The sequence below is a fragment of the Podarcis cretensis genome (assembly GCF_951804945.1).
Source record: "Podarcis cretensis genome assembly, chromosome: 9".
In the NCBI taxonomy this organism is placed as follows: domain Eukaryota; kingdom Metazoa; phylum Chordata; class Lepidosauria; order Squamata; family Lacertidae; genus Podarcis; species Podarcis cretensis.
The window spans coordinates 2,859,560-2,879,876 of NC_137178.1; the positions used below are offsets into that span (position 1 = coordinate 2,859,560).

A 20,317-nucleotide genomic window follows, 5' to 3' on the forward strand; every position below is an offset into this window, starting at 1 on the left:
CAGACCTGTCATTCCTCCTCAATGATTCCTTATCATTTACAGTAGTAACTTTTTGTTGGTAAGCTGGATCAATTCATTTCAGACTTCGCTTCCCTGTTTCTTCTTCTCCTGCTTAGCTAGTTCAAGGGTGTCTGAGCATGTGTGTTAACCTCTTCACTCCATATTGGCCATTAGGGCTGGGCAATATTGTTGGGAAACAAGCCTCCTCGGGATAAGCTGGCAACTCTCCCGGGCTCCCGGCTTGGTCTCTGGTGACCTCCCTGGCTGCAATCCCCGCAGGATCCAGGCTAGGTCTCAATAGGTGACACCTCCCAGCGTGGGAGATGCACACCCCCTCCCTCCTGCTTCCCTGGCAGGGAAAGGAGAAAGTCAGAAACGTCTATTTACCTGCTTTTATTTCTGACTTTGCAGCACTACAGAAAACATGTCCATTCACTTCAAAATCCAGCAAACAAGAGAGAGAGACTTCCTGTACATACGCAAGAGGAAGGTCTCATATTACACACTGAGCAAATTCCGGTGAACTGCCCTGTGAACTGACTGTAACCTTGTTTCCCACAGTCAACCCCATCATGTGATGTAAACAAGCTGGCTGTCTGCAGCTGCGATGATCTCATATTCTGACATCCTCCCCCATATGAATCTTTGTTAGCTGCTGACAAAGCTTGGTCCAGAGAAGAATACAAACAGTTGTTATACATATAACAATCCCCTGTTGTTTTTGTTCCACCCTTGGAACTACCCGCCACTGGTTTCCCCAATGTACCTCTCTGGTTGTCTGTTTTCCAAGGAATGAGTGCTTCTGTATTACCTTGGCTAGGGAATGTAGTGTTACGTTTAGGAACTCCCATTTGTGTCTTTGTCTCCGACTTAGACACAGCTTTAACTTGTCTAGAGTTGTCAACAATAGTAACACATGCAACAGCTGGGTTAGCAAACTCTTGAGAATACCTCTTGGGTAGTACACCCTTTGTAATTCTCTCAGACCTGTGTATTAGGTGCTGATCCTCTCTGCTGACTGGTTCATCCTCAGGACTCTTTGGAGAACCAGTTCCAAGGGTAAACAGTGGTTCATCCTTAACCTGTGAAGGCCTAGTCATTGTGTGTGAACCTCTCTCAATGACTGTGTCAACAGAGCTCTTTGAGCTATCTGTGTCACTTTCAGAAAAATCAGAAAAATCAGAATCATCATCTGAATTGTCCTCAATGGGAAATGTGTGAAAAATTACTCTCTCCTGTTCAGGAGCACTCTCTAGGAATTTTGTGAGAACCACCTGACCAGATTCAGACACAATTACTCTGTAGAGACCTTTTTCATAACCCACAAATATGCCTCTGGCATTCTTTACTCCACCTGGAGCTTCTGTCTTCACATGAAATCCAAAAACCTTAAAATGTGCTACAGAAGGTTTTCTGTGGAATAGCCTCTCAAAAGGAGAACATTCCATACCTTTTGAAACCTTTCTCAACCAAGTGTAACAAAAAGAAGATAAAGATTCAGCCCAAAACTCATGTGGCAAATGTGAACTCAGCAATTGTACCTTCATGCCATTTTGCAATTCTTTGTTCATTCTTACACAAATACTCTTGTTCCATGCACCTGCAGAAACAGCAACCTTGTGCATTATCCCTTGCTTTTCCAGGAAATCCTGAAAATCCTGTAAAAGAAAAACTGGCTTTTCATCTGTGAAAAGATAATCAATGTTAGCATCATGAACACTTTTAACCTTATCACAAAACTCTTTAAACCTTGTTAAGGCTTCTTTTGGACTCTGCAAAACGTAAAATCAATACATAATGAGAGAAATGATCAACACACACAAGATAGTATTTCGCATTGCCTCTAGATGGTGATAGAGGACCAATCACATCAGCATACACTCGCTGAAAAACACTGGTAACTTTCGTTGTCTTCCTGACGTCCTCCGACATACCTGCAAGAGAAATCATGTTTGATTCACATGCGGTACAATTATTGTAATCATTCTGATCAAAAGTCAACAAATACGGTCCGTCTTTCTCTCTGGCAGAAAGATACAGCTCTCCATCTTTGAAGATTTTGCAGCTTTATTTATCATAGGACAACACCAGTCCTTTCTTTGTCATCTGCGAAACACTCAGCAGATTAAACTTTAAATCAGGAACAAAATACACATTGTTTATAGTCAAGTTCAGGCTCTCCAGGTAAACAGTTCCAAATCTTGTAGCCTCCAGCTCCTGGCCATTGGCCTGTTTCACCGCGTGCGTGTTCCTCATCTGCGATATGAACAAGCTGCTCATCCGAGACACACAGAATAATAGCCGTCCTGGCTCTCACATTCTGTGAATTCCAAGCTGGCGGGGGCGCAGCAGGGATGGGATTATCAATCACTCCAAATATCCTTTGATTCTGAAGCAGGGCCTTCATTTTCACAGACTATGAGGAATAATTGGCATTAGTTAGTGGAGGTGCGTAAGGTAAGCCTCCCCCTTTCTTGGTATCCATTTTGAAACCAAGCCTCAGAATCTAGCAGCGAGCTGTAAAATCCAAAAGTCTATTGGGCTGTTTACTGCTTTGCACCTGGCAGCTTTGCCCGGCTGCTTGGAAAGTCCCTCCAAGAGTCAGTGAGATAACAAATAAACGCTGTAATTCCAACAGTTATTCCCAGCCTCTCAGTCCCAGCCTCGCTTTCGCTTCGGCTTACATTTCTCCCTTTGTTTTTGTGAAGCTAACTTGCTCAAAAAAATAGCTCAAAAGTACTCACGTCTTGTTGCTTAGCAACGGCACTTGGCAGGCGACGGCAGACCTTATCAGTTCCTCTGGAATGCGAAGTATGTGGCTGTCTATGTGCTGTTTTTTATCCAAAAAGCAGCGTCTTTTTACAGTGAACCAGAGAAAGATCAATCTGCGTTCACTCCTTTAGCCATATTTCAGCATACCTTTAGGGGTTCCAGGAAGGTAGCTTATCAGCAAGATGTCTCCACCGGTGCTCAGCCGTCCTTTGTAGCTTCCATCTGCATGCTACCATATCTCCATGCAGAGGATGATTACAATCCATCGATCTCCAATCTGCTACCACATGTTGGGAAACAAGCCTCCTCGGGATAAGCTGGCAACTCTCCTGGGCTCCCGGCTTGGTCTCCAGTGACCTCCCTGGCAGCAATCCCCACAGGATCCAGGCTGGGTCTCAATAGGTGACACCTCCCAGCGTGGGAGATGCACACCCCCTCCCTCCTGCTTCCCTGGCAGGGAAAGGAGAAAGTCAGAAACGTCTATTTACATGCTTTTATTTCTGACTTTGCAGCACTACAGAAAACATGTCCGTTCACTTCAAAATCCAGCAAACAAGAGAGAGAGACTTCCTGTACATACGCAAGAGGAAGGTCTCATACTACACACTGAGCAAATTCTGGTGAACTGCCCTGTGAACTGACTGTAACCTTGTTTCCCACAGTCAGCCCCATCATGTGATGTAAACAAGCTGGCTGTCTGCAGCTGCGATGATCTCATATTCTAACAGCAGAGATCATCCAAAACTGGTTTGAAGTCCATATTGTGGCATTGGTTTTTGGCCTGGCATTATATCGCAAATCATGACGTGTGTGTCATGCGAAAATCACAACGTGGGAAAAACTGTGAAGCCAGCCAATGTTTCTCTCAGTTCCTGCAGCCCCTGTGAACTCTGCTGACTCAGCTCTCCCTGCCTTCTGCAGCGGGGCAGCAAATCCCTAGAACTGACACCGGCAAAAATCACAATGCAGGAAAAACTGTGAAGCCAGGCAATGCCTCTACATTGCTCTATCCTTACTCCAGAAGCTGTGATATATCGGTATACTGCAATGCTTAGCTGGTGATATACCACGATGATGAAAACCAGATATTGCCCAGTCCTACAGGCCATATGCCAAGCCTGTTCTCAGAATGGCTTTGTCTGCCAGGAATAATAAAACGTAAGTTTCCTCATTCTTTCATCCAGCACTCGTACCAGACTCCTTATGTCTGCACAGTATATAAATACCAAACTTCAGCAGAACACACAATAAAAATAAATTCTGGGACCCACCCTAAGACAGTGTGCTGGCAGCGTCCATTGCGAAGTGACCATTTTAAACCTGTACCAAGTCACCTCCTAGGAAGTGACCCCGAGATTCCTAATAATTTGTCCCCAGAGAGGAGCACTTTGGAACGGCAGAGGGTTCTATTTCATTCTATTTCTGCAGCTAGTTCCACAGGATTGCTTCCCTTTCCAATGCTTTGCTGAGCTAATCAGTGTACAGGATCCAGCATGAAATTCAATTGCCTACCAGGAAATGGCACAAATAGATGTGCTCAAAGCATTGATCTGAGGGACACCTGGTCAAGTAGACTTCTGGCTCCCCAAGAATACTTATCCCTTCTGTATCTATCATGGATGCTTTAGCAGAGATTCCCACATTGTACAGGATTGGACCAGAGGACCCTTGGGGTTCCAACTCTACAATTCTATGATTCTATATGGCTTATAGCAAAAGTACATTCTCAACTCCCTTTTATTTCACCAGCTTAATTGCTTTTGCTGCTCACATTACAGTTCTAACATTTTCCGCATGCCACTCTAATCTCAGAGCGGTGAAAGATACCAGGGGTTCTAGGCTCTCATCCAGGGTCCAGATTCCTTAGAATGAGCAACAGCTGAGACTTCAGTGTCTTTATGTTATGTGGTTTATTTACACACACAGTCTGAGCCTAGGATGGAGGGGTTCACAGCATCAACACCCCAAAAGATCTTGCTGCTGGGATATTCCGTTCCACCTTAAGGATGTATGGAATTGTTGTGTGTCACATGTCTGTTTACACTCCAGCACAGTTTGCTGGGAACTTCCATTTGTGTATAGCTTTTGCTTTTAGCTGCTTGCTTTGGACACAAAGGAGATCGGACATGTTTCCTTTTGTCCTGATGTATGCTGAATCAAAGGGACGCGGGTGGCGCTGTGGGTTAAACCACAGAGCCTAGGACTTGCTGATCAGAAGGTCGGCGGTTCGAATCCCCGTGACGGGGTGAGCTCCCGTTGCTCGGTCCCTGCTACTGCCCACCTAGCAGTTCGAAAGCACACCAGTGCAAGTAGATAAATAGGTACCGCTCTGGCGGGAAGGTAAACGGCGTTTCCGTGCGCTGCTCTGGTTCACCAGAACTGGCTTAGTCCTGCTGGCCACATGATCTGGAAGCTGGACGCTGGATCCCTTGGCCAATAAAGCGAGATGAGTGCCGCAACCCCAGAGTCGGCCATGACTGGACCTAATGGTCAGAGGTCCCTTTACCTTACCTATCCTGAATAAACCGCTTGTAAATATGCTCACACAGCCTCTGCAGCCACTTCTGTTGTGTAGTGTTTACTCTGCTGAGTAGTGTGCCCTTGCTAATGCTGCACCAAGGACTGGAGATTGCCCGGCACACCGGCCGATGGGCTGGAGCCAGCTGAGGGCTTGCCAATTGCCCCCGTTTCCTTGGATGCATGCCAACTTGCTTCCCCCCTAGTCACAGCCTTGGAATCCCACAGAAAGCAAGCATGGCTCTCACACCCTGGCTTCTGCCTGCAGTCTTCTTCCAGCTCTCCCACAACCCCTGCACTCACTGTTGCCCTTCTCACTACTTGCCAGGGGAGGGAGGGGGCTCACCCATTTGTCCTCTGGCACAGAGCAACTTCCTTTGTTATACTAATGACGGCACTTAGGGCCATAATCTCAACAAGAAACCTGCCCGGCTCGTTCAACAGTGGGATCCTCTATTAGGTTTTAACCCTTGCTGGATCCAGGACCCCGGGGACTGGGAGGAACTCAGGCATCATACAGGACACCCCTCCCCAACTCACAACAATATTAATATGCTGTTGTCATTATGGTAGCAATTTTAGGCAAAATTCCATGATTCCTATTGGGGCAGAACTGTAGCTGACCACTTGCAACTTCTGGATTTAGACCAAGGGAAGTTCCACAAAGACTGCAAGGTAGTAATCCACTCTGGAAGCTACCAGTGCCAGGTTCATTATATTTATTTATTTATTTATTTATTTATTGTTTGTTTGTTTGTTTGTTTGTTTGTTTGTTTGTTTCATAAATATACCACAAAGTTTTACAGTGAAGCAAAATATACCAGAAGTTAGCCACAACAGGCGCTATAACTCTCCAGTGGTTTGACTTCACACTTGAAGGCGTGCTCTTCTGTTGTCCCCCAAGACAGATGGAACGCCAGCAGTAAAATACTTAAAAAGTTCAAGCTACCAAGGCCAAGCTATCTTAGTCCATAAGTGCCCTAGGAACTGAAGCTAGAAGAAGGCACTCCCAGCTACTGATAGTTGGTTAGAATATGGTGTTGACAAAGCCAAGGTTGCAGGTTCGATTCTCATAAGGGGCAGCTGCATATTCCTGTTAGATTTCTGTTATGCCACTGTGCAGTTTTTGGAGTCACAAGACTCTATTGACATTCCAGACATTCCAGACTGCTGGAAGTCCCATGGGAGATGGGAGACGGATGTTGATGTTACTGGTTTCCTGTTCATTTGTTCCAGTTGTTCACTGTCTCTTACAGCTCACAGAGAGCAGATGTATATTCTTTTCTATCCTGCGTAGTTAGGAATAAAAGTAGCAATGGAGCACATTTCTCGGCTCCTTCTGCTGTTTGGATACTCTGTGTAATGGGGGAGCGTGCCTGAGCCTCATCAAAGGCTTAGGTCATTAATCATCGTTGGAGGAGAGCCTGGATGGATTCCAAAGATACGACGAGGAGGAGAGCCATTACAGCTCGGTCGTATGGAACCTCCGACAATTCCTGCATTGGACCAGATGATTCTCAGGGCCCCATCCTACTCTATAATTCTATGGTTCTATGTCCCTCAAGTGACAGAGATGGATCTAGAAGTACTTGCAGACTACATGCTTCTTCCTTCTGAAGCAATTCAACCCTGTCCAAAAAAGGTAACTAACCTATCTTTGTTGTGATGCAGCCAAGGAATCAGGGACAATTGGCAGGCCCCCAGCAGCTCTCAGCCCACCGGCCAGTGTGCCAGGCAATCTCCAGTCCTTGGATCAGCATGAACCTGTGACCTGAGCTTCAGAAGCCTTCAGAAGCTGGGCATGCACACTCAGCAGAGTAAATAACGCTGCGCAACAGAAGTGGCAGGAGACGGCTGTGTGAGCATATTTGCAAGCAGTTGATTCAGCGTACAGCAGGACAAAAGGAAAATGTCTTCTTTCCTTTGTGTCCAAAAGCAAGCAGCACAAGCAAAAGCTCTACACAAAGGGAAGTTCCCAGCAAGCTGTGCTGGAGTGTAAACAGGCATGTGACACACAACAGCCATGCTTGTACAGAACAGAATATCCTAACAATCTCCAGGACACAGGAGCCATGCACTCACAGAGCCAGGATTTAAAACCAGTTTGTTGAATATGAATATGTAAGGAAAGAAAAATAGATTATGGATGCAATTGTAAAGAGAAAAGACGTTGTAAGATCTGTAAAGTTTTTAAATGGCAATAAAAATCATTTAAAAAAATTAAAACCAGTTGATTGACCTCTATCCGGTCCACCACTGCACTCAGGTATCAATGCAGAACCAACCAACTTCACTTCCACATCAAATTCAGATGGTACAAGGAAAGAGCAGTGTGTCATCAGCGTACAGATGTAACTTTGCTTCAGATCCCCCAATGACAGTTCCCCAACTGTCTCATACAGCCCAAAACCTGATTTCAGCCCAAAATATTTCCAGGGACTAGGAAGATGGGAGATGGCTAGTCTCACCAAGCAGGTGAGGAGCTTGTTGATACCATTGCCCATGATGGGTGGAGATGGTCTTGCTCCACTTTCTTTGACATGGGATGCCAGAGACTGCTGCCTCACCCTGCCTCCCCACCCCCAAATGCCATCACAATTCACCTTACCTTTCAGCTACAGGTGAGATTGTGAATGGTGGGAGGGGAGAGCAGGCAGCCAATCAGCAAGCAGCTGGACTCCCAGGGCTGTCGCATGCACCATATTGAGAAAATAAAGGAAGTTAGTAAGGCAGGAGGAGGGAGTGGCAATGTGCAATGCAGATGAGAGGTATTGCAGGAATCAATTGCATCAAACTCGGAGGAAGAACAAGTGATAGCCTTTAATGGTATCCTGGCAGGGAATCCTAAGATAAAGGAGAAGGTACAGTATGTGGCCCCCAGAGTATTTCACTTCAGCCTCCAGTTACTAGAGTTTAGACAGTTTCTTTCTGGCCCTTTGCAGAGAGAACAATTTCATCGGATAACTTTTTTAATTGCTAAAAGCAGCTGCTCTTTTCCAGCCTTCTGCAGCTTAAAGATGTTTCCCTTCTAAGATCTGCCTCCCGTGAACCACCCTGAGATCCCTGGGTACAGGGCAGTATATGAATTCAAATCATCATCATCACCTTTGCACATGCAACCGGCCACTGCTTAGTGAGTGACCACCCAATGTTGACACAGTTCCCACTGCTGATTGGGTGTTGTGCACAGTGCCAATTTCCCCATTGTTACAGGACAGTGACTTTTCCCCGACCCCGTGTTAGCCGTGCAGTCAGTGGAAAACCATATGAATCCAAATGTTAAGCGTAAAGAGTTGATCTTCTTTCTTATGACAGCAGCGAGACAAATAGTTGCTTCCAACTGGGGGAGAAAAGCACCACCAAAACTTGGACCCAATGTATGTGGAATATAGCACTTACGGAACGCTGAACTGAGCATCGGAGGGTGATAACAAGAATAACAAAGAAAGACGGCTTTGTCATCCTAGGGTCTTGATTTATATCGTTTCGTAACAATGATACAGTAATCTGTCTTCTGTCTGATGGCTCATTCACACATGTTCCCCCTGCAACTTTCCCCCTGGGCAAACTGTGGTTTACCTCTGAATCAGAACCAGCAGCAACCAGTTTCCCCAAAGGGTGCCGTTTGTTCTGATTCAGTGTTAAATCGGAAAGCAGCAGGGCAAAGGGGAAACCATTCAGACCTGTATCTAGAAATCAGGGAACAAGCGGAAGTGTGTGCCATGACTTGTAGAAGCCAACTGGCCCAGAAAATGTTAGCCTTGGGCCCACTGTTGGTTGTTGATACCACACCATCCTTTGACCAGTGCGATCAGCGGAGTATGCACTGCTCCAGAACACCAAAGTCTGCAGTCGTCCTTTTACAGAGTTCCCGGTTGAGAAAACTCCTTTCCAACTCAGTCCAGTTTAGAGTATGAAATGAAACCTTCTATCTGTCAGCCTTCCTAACAAGGCTAGAGAGGCTAGCAAATAGAAGGCTGGAGAGCCTCTTTCTATTCTTCCCTTGAGAGATATGCATTTGCCCATTTTTCCCAACTATTGATTGCATACCGCTTAGACTTCACTGTACAGCCCGATGATTACAAGGTTTAACATCTGTACATGCGTTTGTCGCAGAAGGCAACACTTTACATTTGCTATGGTTTTTTTTTAATTCAAAAAAAGTTTGTAAATAAGTAAATAAACCCCAGATAGGCAAAAGTGAACCTGATGGTAAATCTTTCCCTCGATGAGTCATCTTCACACTCAGTTTTTTTGTTTTAATTTCTTCTTGTCATCCAAGCTATGGCACCTAAACCGAAAGCAAATCCGAAAGCAAAACCGAAAGCAAAAGCCCCTCCAAAGAATAAAGCATCCACACCAGGATCGCCATCGCCACCACCACCGCCACGAAAACCTATCGTTCTTCTCATGAATGAAACCCGCGTGAAAGTCGTGTGGACTGTCATCACTATTGCTATAATAACCTTAATTGCCGTGGCAATCGGGATGGGTGTCTCCTGTAAGTTCAGCACTCCCCTGAACATCCTGAATAAATTGTCCTACTTGGGTTTTCCTGCTGAAGGGGGACTAGATTCTCATTGCAGGGTTTGGGGCTTGATGACCCTTTCATAGCTGTCAACGTTTCCCTTTTTTAAAGGGAAATTCCCTTATTCTGAATAGGATTCCTCACAAGAAAAGGGAAAAGTTGACAGCTATGGACCCTTTGGGTCCTTTCCAACCAGTGGCGTAGCATGGGGGGTGCAGGGGGTGCCGGCCGCACCGGCCGCAACATCTGGGGGTTAGGGTTAGGGGGCGCAAATCCATGGGTTAGGGGGCGCAAATTACTTGCCTTGCCCTGGGTGCTGACAACCCACGCTACGCCACTGTTTCCAACTCTACAGTCACTATGAGTATATAGGCCAGACTGTTACCTAGGGCTGGGCGATGTCTGGTTTCCAACATTGTGATACTGTATATCACTAGCTAAGCATTTCGATATACCAATATATCACAATGTCTGAAATAAAGATGGAGCATTGGCTGGCTTCATGGTTTCCCTGATATTGTGATTTTTGCATAGCACACACGTCATGGTTCACGATATATGTTAGGACCGTCCTACCCTCGTGTAGAACCCTGGCAGAGACTGGCATGCCTGACTGGCATGTTCTCTCCCTCCTAGTCGATCGTTCGGAAGCTTCAAAAGCTTTCTTCAGCCTGAACATCACAGCGACTGATACCAAGAAGCATCAGCACACTTAGGGATCCGCAGAGTATTCACAGTTTCCGTAACAGACCTCAGTAGCATAGCATTTTGGCTAATCTACATTTATTTACATATAATACACTTGGAGCATTCTGACTTAGTTCCTTCCTCTTTCTCATCAGACAGCAAAGAGAGGAAGGACAAAGGACAATAGTCCCACTTCACGGAACACAGTAACATTAACATCCTGTCTCCGTCACTTCCCACACTGTGGAATGAAAACATACACCGTCATGGGATATATTACAATCCCATGACTGCAAACATGGAGCAAGAATCCTAACAAGATCAAAAATTATGAAACCGATATCACGATATGGACTTCAAACTGTTTTTGGACAGTATATCAATATATCTCCTAGCCCTAGTGAGCAAGAGAGCGCAGGGTTGGGCCTGAAGGCTACCCCACATCTAGAATGCATCTGTTGGCTGTGCCCTTGGTGAATATGAGAAGGGACGGTTGGCAGGATCCCTGGTCATGTGGCCAGAAGAGCTGGGTGTTCTTCATGCACCAGAGATGAGGCTTTCCCAAGTGGCCCCATCAAGCCCTTTGCAATTTGAGGGGTTCAAACCCAAGTCCCCACTGCTGGCCTCTACAGCTGATGTTGCATGGAGAGAGTTGCCATATGTCTGGAATTTCCTGGACATAGCCGGCAAAACTAAAGGTGATTTGAGATTTTGCAAACAAAACACACCAACCTTTTGTATCCAGATTTCCACTTTTTCAAATATGGCAACCTTATGCATGGATCAACGGCAGATGAGAGCCATGGAGCCATCGCTTTGCAGACTTCAGTGCTAAACAGGTGGACATGGGGAGGGGACAGGGGCAGTGAGAGTCACAACCCCTGGAGGGGGTGAGTGGCAGACAGTGTTTCCCTTCAAGCTGTAGAACTCCTTCACACATGCAATGCACCAAGAGAACTTCATTTAAGACCTCGTGCTGGGTTTAAAACCCAATCAGTAATACAAATATTCTTTGGTGGGTCTAGCGATGGGGGAGAAACTCAGTCCGGGTAACATTTGACACTGAATCTATCTGCACCAACATACAGCCGACCTCAGAAATTAGCACGTCTCTGAATTTTTCAATGCCAGCGTTTATGAAAATGTATAGAACACAGGAAATGTGCATAAAAACGAATGTCGTATTTAAAAGTCATTATAGGAGGAATTTGTAAGATATTAGGAGAAAAATGTGTGTGCATTACTCAAAACCACATACACAAATGTGCTTATTAGAAGCAATTCACAGGACAAAGCTGAAGAATTATCGAGTCTTTAAAAATAATAATAATAATAATAATAATAATAATAATAATTGCAAAATGCTTCAGAGAGATGGAGCATTGCATTTAAGATTAGAAAAATGGAGAGTATTCAAATGAAGATGATGTAAATAATAATAATAATATTAATAATAATAATAATAATAATAATAATAATAATAATATAATAATGCTCCCATCTGACTGGGTTGCCGCAGCCACTTTGGGTGGGGCAACAGGTCCTCTGTGGGGTATTCTCCTTTGCCTCCTGAAAGTGAAAAATCCTTTGTAGACTCCTAGGTATCAAATGAAGCGGACTGGGGCAGAAATTGGGCACCTGCAAATCTTAGCACTCATCCTTGTCTTTATAACTTTAGATCACAAGCTGAAAAGAGCACCTAAAGATCCTCGCACAGACCCATTGATCACGCTAAGGAGCACAATGGCTGCCTCACTAAACCGTCCTAAGATCAATTCCGAAAATGGTAAGTGGAAAAGCAAGGATGGTTTGTTCCTGACTGGCTTTCAAAAGGGGATGGGGGCTGCTTCCATTCCACTGAAGCAAATATGAAGGACTGCCTTGAAGGCATCGCAGATAAGACACAGATGTAGACTTTTGGTCAGGCTTTACGGAAAATGTCACCACTTCTGTGTACCACAGGTATGCAAGTAACTTGCAACTTACACGCATTTAACTTGCAAGATTTCAAATTTATGTGCTGGGTGGCCAGTCAGTTGAAATTACATGAATTGAATGCATGTAAGGCACAGCGCTTAAAAACTCTTTTTGCACTGAGTTTTCCTGGCACAAGAATAGCTTTTAAACTCTCTACTTTGCTTACTGGGCTCTGGGCATCTTCTACCATGTGCTCTAGAGTCTCTTTTGAGATCTCTCATGGCCCTGTGAGATCTCATGAGAGCCTCCAGAGACAGCACGAGAGGCTTCTAGAGCCTGATAAGCAAAGTGAAGAGCCTAATAGTTATCCATCTTGTGTGTGTTCACAGGGAGTAAGGTCCACAATGTGGGAATGTTCAGGGATGCAGGAGAGGATATATTGTTTGATTATAGCCTTTCCAACTTGTGTAAACAAGTTCACAATTTAGCAGAGTAACAGTCCCCTTTTTAAACTTGCAGCGGATGCGTTTGCTCAGGCTCACTAAAGCCTCTATAATAACTGTTCTGGTATTTTCCCCTTATTCCCTCATAAAAGATAAGACACAGCACAGTCTTCTATAAAAGTATAAAAAGAGTTTACTCACATTCTGTTCACAATGGGATCCCAGAAGGCAGACTTAGCTTAGAAAAGTAAGCTAAACTATCTCATAAGGAGACAGTCCCTTTGTCCTCTTTTGGCTGGAGGCCAAGAGAGCATCTTTGGCTAAGCAGATGTTGCTTCTTCAATGCATGTAGTCAAAGAGAGAGAGATGGCTGCCCTGCCCTGTGCTTTTGTCGTTACCTGCACAGGTGAGGCCACACCCACCTCTAGTCACATGCAGAGGAAGGCTGGGCTGGGTGGGTTCTGTTATCTATATCTATATCTATATCTATATCTATATCTATATCTATATCTATATCTATATCTATATCTATCTATCTATCTATATCTATCTATCATCTATCTATCTATCTATCTATCTATCTATCTATCTATCTATCTATCATCTATCTATCTATCTATCATCTATCTATCGTCTATCATCTATCATCTATCATCTATCTATCTATCTATCTATCTATCATCTATCTATCTTTTTAAAATATATATATTTATTAATTTTTAAACATATAAGTTCCAACAATCATTTAACATAACTTCTTATACAATGTTTTAGACTTCCGTCAACAACCTCAGATGATTTTCCCTTCTTTATCACTTATTCTCCATTTCTTAATTTCTCTTTTACTTTTAATTGTCCTTAACTAATAATTCTTTTCAAAGCCTTCCTCGCAATATTTCACAAAGTCCTCCTTGCAGAACTTCTTGCAGTCCTACTAGAGTAATCTGTTTATCACAATTGCTTTTCAAATAATTCAAATATTTACTCCAGTCCTCTAAGAATCTCTGATCCCACAGGTTTCGAATCCTTCCTGTTAATTTATCTAATTCTTCATAGCCCATTAATTTCATTTGCCATTCTTCTTTCGTCGGTAATTCTTCTTGCTTCCATTTTTCTGACAATAATATTCTATCATCTATCATCTATCTATCTATCTACCTATCTATCTATCTATCATCTATCTATATCATATCATATCATATCTATCTATCTATCTATCTATCTATCTATCTATCTATCTATCTATCTATCATCCATCTATCTATCTATCTATCATCTATCTATCTATCTATCTATCTATCTATCTATCTATCATCTATCTATCATCTATCTATCTAATCTCTCTCTCTCTCTCTCTCTCTCTCATCTATCTATCTATCTATCTATCTATCTATCTATCTATCATCTATCTATCCTCTATCTAGCTATCTAGTTTTGTTCTCACACCAGACTTCCCTGGTTGTAAGGCCAAGATACAAATACTTAACTATAACAAGCAAATGTGTCTGTGGTGGTGAAGGTGAAGAAGAAACCTTCTAACTGTGGGAATGCTTATAGCCATACAGGTAGCAGAAGAAGTGAAGACATTGCCAGACCATTTAGAAGAGGCTGAAAAGGCCTACAAGAAACGGAAACTGAAGTACCGTAAGTAGCTGCATGCCTGAACTCAGCACTTTTTGAGAATGCAAGGGCGATCAAATGGCAAGAGGCGCATGCTTAAATTGCAAAAAGGACACACACACCCGGCTGGCAGGCACAAAGTTTAGAGGCCACTTTGGTTGAACGCCAGATGTGGCACAGAGAGGAAGTTATGAAACACATCTGTTGGCTCTTGCTCAAACAGATTGCGCAAACAGGCAGAAGCACCTGCGTTTGAATATTTGATGGCATTTTATTGAAAGACAGAAAACTATATACAAAACAGAATCCTTTGTTGCTTTTCTCTCTGTTGCATCCACCACTACTACTGTTCACCTCGAACTGCCTGCCATGCAGGAGTGCCATCTTGGCCCCACAACTGTGGGTGCCCAGGGCCGTGGGTGCCATGCAGTGTACATGACTCTGGCACCGAAATTTGTGAGTGCCTAGCTCCTTTGTGGGGAATTTTGTGGGTGCCCGGGCACCCAGGGCCCCAAGGAGTTGGCACCTTTGCTGCCACTTACTGTACCAAGGCCAAACTGTATTTACAGCTTCTGAGCTCCAGTGTCCTTGAGCTTAATAATAATAATAATAATAATAATAATAATAATAATAATAATAATATATTTTTATTTATACCCCGCCCTCCCCAGCCAAGGCCGGGCTCAGAGTGGCTTACAAGCAATAATAAAAACAAGTTGAATGATTACAACTTAAAAACAAAATTAAAATACAACATTAAAATATTGAAACATTAAAATAATAAAATGTAGCCTCATTGCAGGAGGAGAAGGAAAGGAAAAAAGAAAGAGAGGGAGGGAATCAAATTGGTTCCAAGCCAAAGGCCAGGCGGAACAACTCTGTCTTACAGGCCTTGCGGAAAGAAATCAGATCCTGCAGGGCCCTGGTCTCATGAGGCAGAGCGTTTCACCAGGCCGGGGCCAGTGTTGAAAAGGCCCTGGCTCTGGTTGAAGCCAATCTAACTTCCTTAGGGCCCGGGACCACTAGGGTGTTGCTATTTATGGACCTTGAGGCTCTCCGTGGGGCATAACGGTAGAGGCGGTCCCGTAGGTACGAGACAGACCAGGTGCACGGGTATTTCAATAACTGTTGCAGAGTGCATAAATTACTGACAATATCAGCATTCAGATCCCTGGGCAGATGTAAGCAAAACCCTCTCTCTCATGGCCAGACCTCTCTCAGCTTCTGCCCTCTGTGGATGGAAGCGTGTGTCAGTTTTGGTTTGTCTCAGCTTCTCATTTTTCTGGTCTTCTCAAGATTTCCACATCCACTTGCGATTTGTTTTGTTTTTTTAAAAGAAAAGGTTCTCATGAAAACAAACCAGCATTTTGGAGCAAGTTTCTTCCTCATATGCAGATAGTTATATGAAATTGTGCTATATATATATACTTTGGCAAAATGATTTCAGCTCACAAGATGTATTCTTGTGTGCTACCTCCGCAAGACACAAGCACTTAACACAAACTTCACTTTAGTATATGCATTTTTGCGAAATTCCTTGGCTGGAGAACTGAAATTCAAAATTCAGAAAATTCGGGGAATGGTTGTGTTTCAGGTCATGCATTATTTCAGAAAGTGCTGGCTGGGAGGGTCGTGGTTCTGCTGCAAAAGGACCTTGGCTCCACCTCACTGTGGAGCAGAGCTCTAGATTTTAAGCATGTGCTGAAGTGATCGGTTGGTGTTCCCGGGCTCACAGAAAATGGGGAAATATGAATTCAGTTCTAATGGGACCCAGAAGTGGGTTCTGCAGCAATTCCCAATATTTCTTATATTTGGGGTCCCTCCCTTCCCATAAGGAGCTCAGAGCAGCGTGGATTGGATTATCGGCACAAGAACCCTTGGAGGTAGGCTAAGCTGCAAGAATTAGCCCACATCACCCATTGTTCCTCAGGGATGAGCAGGGGTTGAATTCAACTATGTATAGAAGAGAATACATTATCCTTTTCTTCCTACTTATTTCTTCTTAGAATCCTTCTTCCTTAAAGGTGGGAAGTCTTCTGGTAGGTGGGATGCTTTTGGGAGGAATCTCTACTACATTTCAAAAGGAAAAAAGAGCTGGTATGATGCTGAGAATTTCTGCGAGTCCAGAGATGCCCACTTGGCCTCCATCCTGACTGATGAAGAACAGGTTATAGACATCTGCTTCTCTCCTTTTTGTTCTCGCTTGCAAATATTGTACGATTTCTTGCCTGCTTCCTATCCACACATCCCAGCTGGATAGCTCGGTTGGTTAGAGTGTGGTGCTAAGAACGCCAAGGTTGCAGGTTTGATCCCCGTAAGGGACAGCTGCTTATTCCTGCATTGCAGGGTCTTAGGCTAGAAAATCTGCAGGGTACCTTCCAACTCGATGATTTTGCTACTATTCTGCCTTTGTAGCATCAATGCAATGGCTTGAAAATTCTGTCCCAAATAGTCCCGGGCCTCCATGAAAGATTACAAGAGGCTCCCCAATTAAGTTAGAAATGACAGGCAGGCTTCACTGAGAGGCATTTGTCCCTCCACGTCTGACCTTTCTGGAACAGGAGAACATGGTTCTTTGGCACAATCCCATTGCACATGCAGCGATGGTGAAGCCCAGTAGGCAATGGTAGAATCTCGATGTAAAGTCATTATAGAACACAGCCCAGAATATTTTGCAACCTGCAGAGGCTCCATTACATTTGTGTAAGCAGTTTCTTGTCTCAGAACCTGAGGCGGAGAATTTTTTAAAATGAAAATTGTTTATGTGGGTTACACTGAACCTGTTGCAGATATTAATGTTGCGCAGTCTGAAGTGACTGGAAGTGTAAGAACTGAGGCCTTTGGCAATGAAACCTTGTGCAGGCTCATAAAAATATTATTCAAAGTTTTACTGGCAGAACTCTTCAAAAACAGAACACAAGCATCAAAGATACAATCAAAATATCTGTACATTGTCTTGTGCTGTCCAGCACAGGCTCAACATCTTAGAAAAGATGAAATGATCCAAGCAGACTGAGAAGCAGAGGTCTGTTTCTCCCCACAGCCTTCTTTCCAGCCTCCATTGGCTTTAGGCTGCTTACTCTCCCTTCAGGAGAGCTTCATTTGCAGCCTCATTCCATAGAGTTTAAGAGATAAAGGAACCTTTCCAGATGGCAGATTTGCAATCCAATACCTCTCACATGATCTAAGGTTACAACACTCACACATTAGCTACCAGAGAACAACAATCAGTTAATTCTCAACTCAGCAAGAGCTCAGAGTGCTCCTGGAGGCTTTAATACAGTCCCATGTTAAACCTTTAGCCATTCTTCATCTCTGCGACAATTAAACCAATTATACTGAACAGAACCTAACTTTTCTTACCACACATTTGTGGAGTTTGGAACAGACAGGGTTAAAACTCCATGGTGCCCTGCATCTGGGAGGGGCCGGAAGCAGGGCTTTACGTCACAGGCTTTGTCTGTGAGAGTTACTTTCAGTTCTACCGAGAGACGCTGAGAGACACAGCTAAACAGACAGGCTGTGTCTGTGTGCTTTTGGGAAGCACGGAAAGAAGAATGCTTTTGGAATGGCGGAGGTTTCCGATGGAGAGACTGATTTATGGCTTGTAAATAAACTCTTCTAAAGATAAGAACCGATCTGTCTTTTGGACTTAATTTATCCCTTTCTCACATGGACTCAGGACCGCTGCATTACTTTGCTATCCTATCAGGTCAGAGCTTCCTAGCAGAGAAGGCTCAGAGGAAGCGTGACTGGATGGAGAATTTATTTTCAATATAAGGCTACGTTGGCAAATCTGTGAAGGCTTACCGACATGTGCAACCCTAGGCAGGCTGTTGTCTCTTTCTTGCCTCAATGACCTGACACAATGTCGAGTGAGGTTGTTCCTTCTTTCTACAGAACTTTGTCACTTCCCTGCTCAGTGACCCCACTTGGATTGGCCTTACAGATGAAACGGAGGAAGGCAAATGGGAATGGACAGATGGCTCCCGATTTAAAAAAGAGTAAGTCTGAAATAGGCGGTGTCGAGGAATTGTTCCCAAACACTAGAGGAAAAGTCAAGTCATCTTGCAGAAATTGCTGCAGCATTTCACACAGGAGTGTTTCCTGTGTCACAGACATTCATGGACCAGGGTGTGTGTATATGTGGAGGCGGGAGGCACATAATGGAATAAACCCCTGAACACCTTCTTTCCATGTTCTAAGATATGCACTGTATTATGGTGTTCAGATGGTTCTTTCCCAGGTATAGACGAGCACACTTACTTGCCTGTCAAATGTCCCACACTATTCAGAATCTTAAAAGGTAAAGGTAAAGGGACCCCTGACCATTAGGTCCAGTCGTGGCCGACTCAGGGGTGCGGTGCTCATCTCACTTTACTGGCCGAGGGAGCCGGTGTACAGCTTCCGGGTCATGTGGCCAGCATGACTAAGCCGCTTCTGGCGAACCAGAGCAGCGCACGGAAATGCCATTTACCTTCCCGCCAGAGTGGTACATATTTGTCTACTTGCACTTGGGTGTGCTTTCGAACTGCTAGGTTGGCAGGAGCAGGGACCGAGCAACGGGAGCTCACCCCGTCATTGCGGGGATTCAAACCACCGATCAACCTTCTGATCGGCAAGCCCTAGGCTCTGTGGTTTAACCCACAGCGCCACCCACGTCCCTATTCAGAATCTTGCAAGGGTCCAAATACAGTCTGATACAGCCTCTCCTCTTCCTGGGAAAAGGAGACACCCATCCCATAATTATTTTGAGGTGTGGTTAAGTTTCTGTGTTATGCTTCCCAACTTGCAGGGATTTCTTTTTTAAAATAATAATAATAATAATAATAATAATAATAATAATAATAATAATGGGGAGCGTCTAAAAATGTGGCCCTCCTGCCTCCCACAGTCCAAGGGGGCTGCATCCCATTCTCACCCCTCAGGTCTCAGCATGCCTTGCTTCCTCCTCATTGGTAGACCCAGCCTGTCTCTATCTTTCCTGTTTAATGGGAAGTCTTTCCGCAGGTACTGGTCTCACAATGAGATTCCCCACAGACAGCAAAACAGAGAAATAGAGGAGGACTGCGTCTCCATCGTGCCTGCAAGTAACAAATATAACTGGAACGATGCCTACTGTCATGAACAGCGCAGATGGGTTTGTAAGGAAAACCTGGATATTGAAGAACTGTAAAGTTGGGGGAACCAACGCTTGAGTGAAGACAGAATGCTTTGCATTTCACCATCCAACCCCATGGAAAGCCTTGAGAGCTACAGAATAAACATAAACATCCAATTCCATTCAAGCACCGTTCCTTTAGCTGCCTGAAACCAAGAGATATTAGAGTGTGCTTTGTTATTATCTGTTGGCTGTGGGGATCTGTTTCTCAGGTGATGGGTACCTGGAAACTGGCACCTACTGGACCTGGCAGGGCTGCTAGCAAGTCACAGAGCATGACCACTTGTTCTGGTGCTCTTCCCAGATACGATGGACACTTAACATACCCTCCAACATTTCTCCGATGAAAATTAGAGACACCCCCTTCAATATTTCTCTGCTGAAAATAGGGATTCCCTAAGGAAAAGTTGGATGTTCTGGGGTTAAATCAGAAACTGGGACAGCTTCTGTAAATCCGGGACTGTCTTCGGAAAACAGGGACACTTGGAGGGTCTCCGTTTAAGCACTGCTGTTGCACTAATACCAACTAAATTAAGAAATGTCATAGTTTTATTGGGAAGGGATGCCTGCTGTCACAGTTGCTTCCTTGCTGCTTCTAAAGGACCGCCTCTCCTGGTCTGCCCCGCAGAGGACCTTAAGGTCCATGAATAACCATAGTTTAGAGGTCCCGGG

At 44.4% G+C, this 20,317-nt stretch overlaps 1 protein-coding gene across 4 annotated transcripts; it reads left to right on the forward strand.

Annotated features, from left to right (window-relative positions):
- Window positions 1-8,004: 8,004 nt before the first annotated feature.
- LOC307224347 (C-type lectin domain family 4 member F-like) lies at window positions 8,005-19,801 on the forward strand. Of its 4 annotated transcripts, XM_079991181.1 has the most exons (8): window positions 8,005-8,150; window positions 8,232-8,356; window positions 9,572-9,790; window positions 12,183-12,290; window positions 14,422-14,508; window positions 16,491-16,651; window positions 18,385-18,488; window positions 19,495-19,801. In XM_079991181.1, exons 3-8 carry the CDS (start codon window positions 9,574-9,576, stop codon window positions 19,658-19,660), a joined length of 843 nt encoding a protein of 280 aa, XP_079847307.1. In that variant the 5' UTR covers window positions 8,005-8,150; window positions 8,232-8,356; window positions 9,572-9,573; the 3' UTR covers window positions 19,661-19,801. The 4 variants fall into 4 exon arrangements, with proteins under 4 accessions (XP_079847307.1, XP_079847309.1, XP_079847308.1 ...); XM_079991183.1 differs by lacking the exon at window positions 8,232-8,356 and having other exon boundaries at window positions 8,005-8,159; window positions 9,593-9,790; XM_079991182.1 differs by lacking the exon at window positions 8,232-8,356.
- The last annotated feature ends 516 nt before the right edge of the window (window positions 19,802-20,317 follow it).

Bases quoted from the DNA above. Each gene is read 5' to 3' on its own strand.
- LOC307224347 (XM_079991181.1), top strand. From the start codon at position 9,574: ATGGCACCTAAACCGAAAGCAAATCCGAAAGCAAAACCGAAAGCAAAA. The intron at 12,291-14,421 runs GTAAGTGGAAAA...GAATGCTTATAG, and splicing joins TAAGATCAATTCCGAAAATG to CCATACAGGTAGCAGAAGAA. The intron at 14,509-16,490 runs GTAAGTAGCTGC...ATTTCTTCTTAG, and splicing joins GAAACGGAAACTGAAGTACC to AATCCTTCTTCCTTAAAGGT.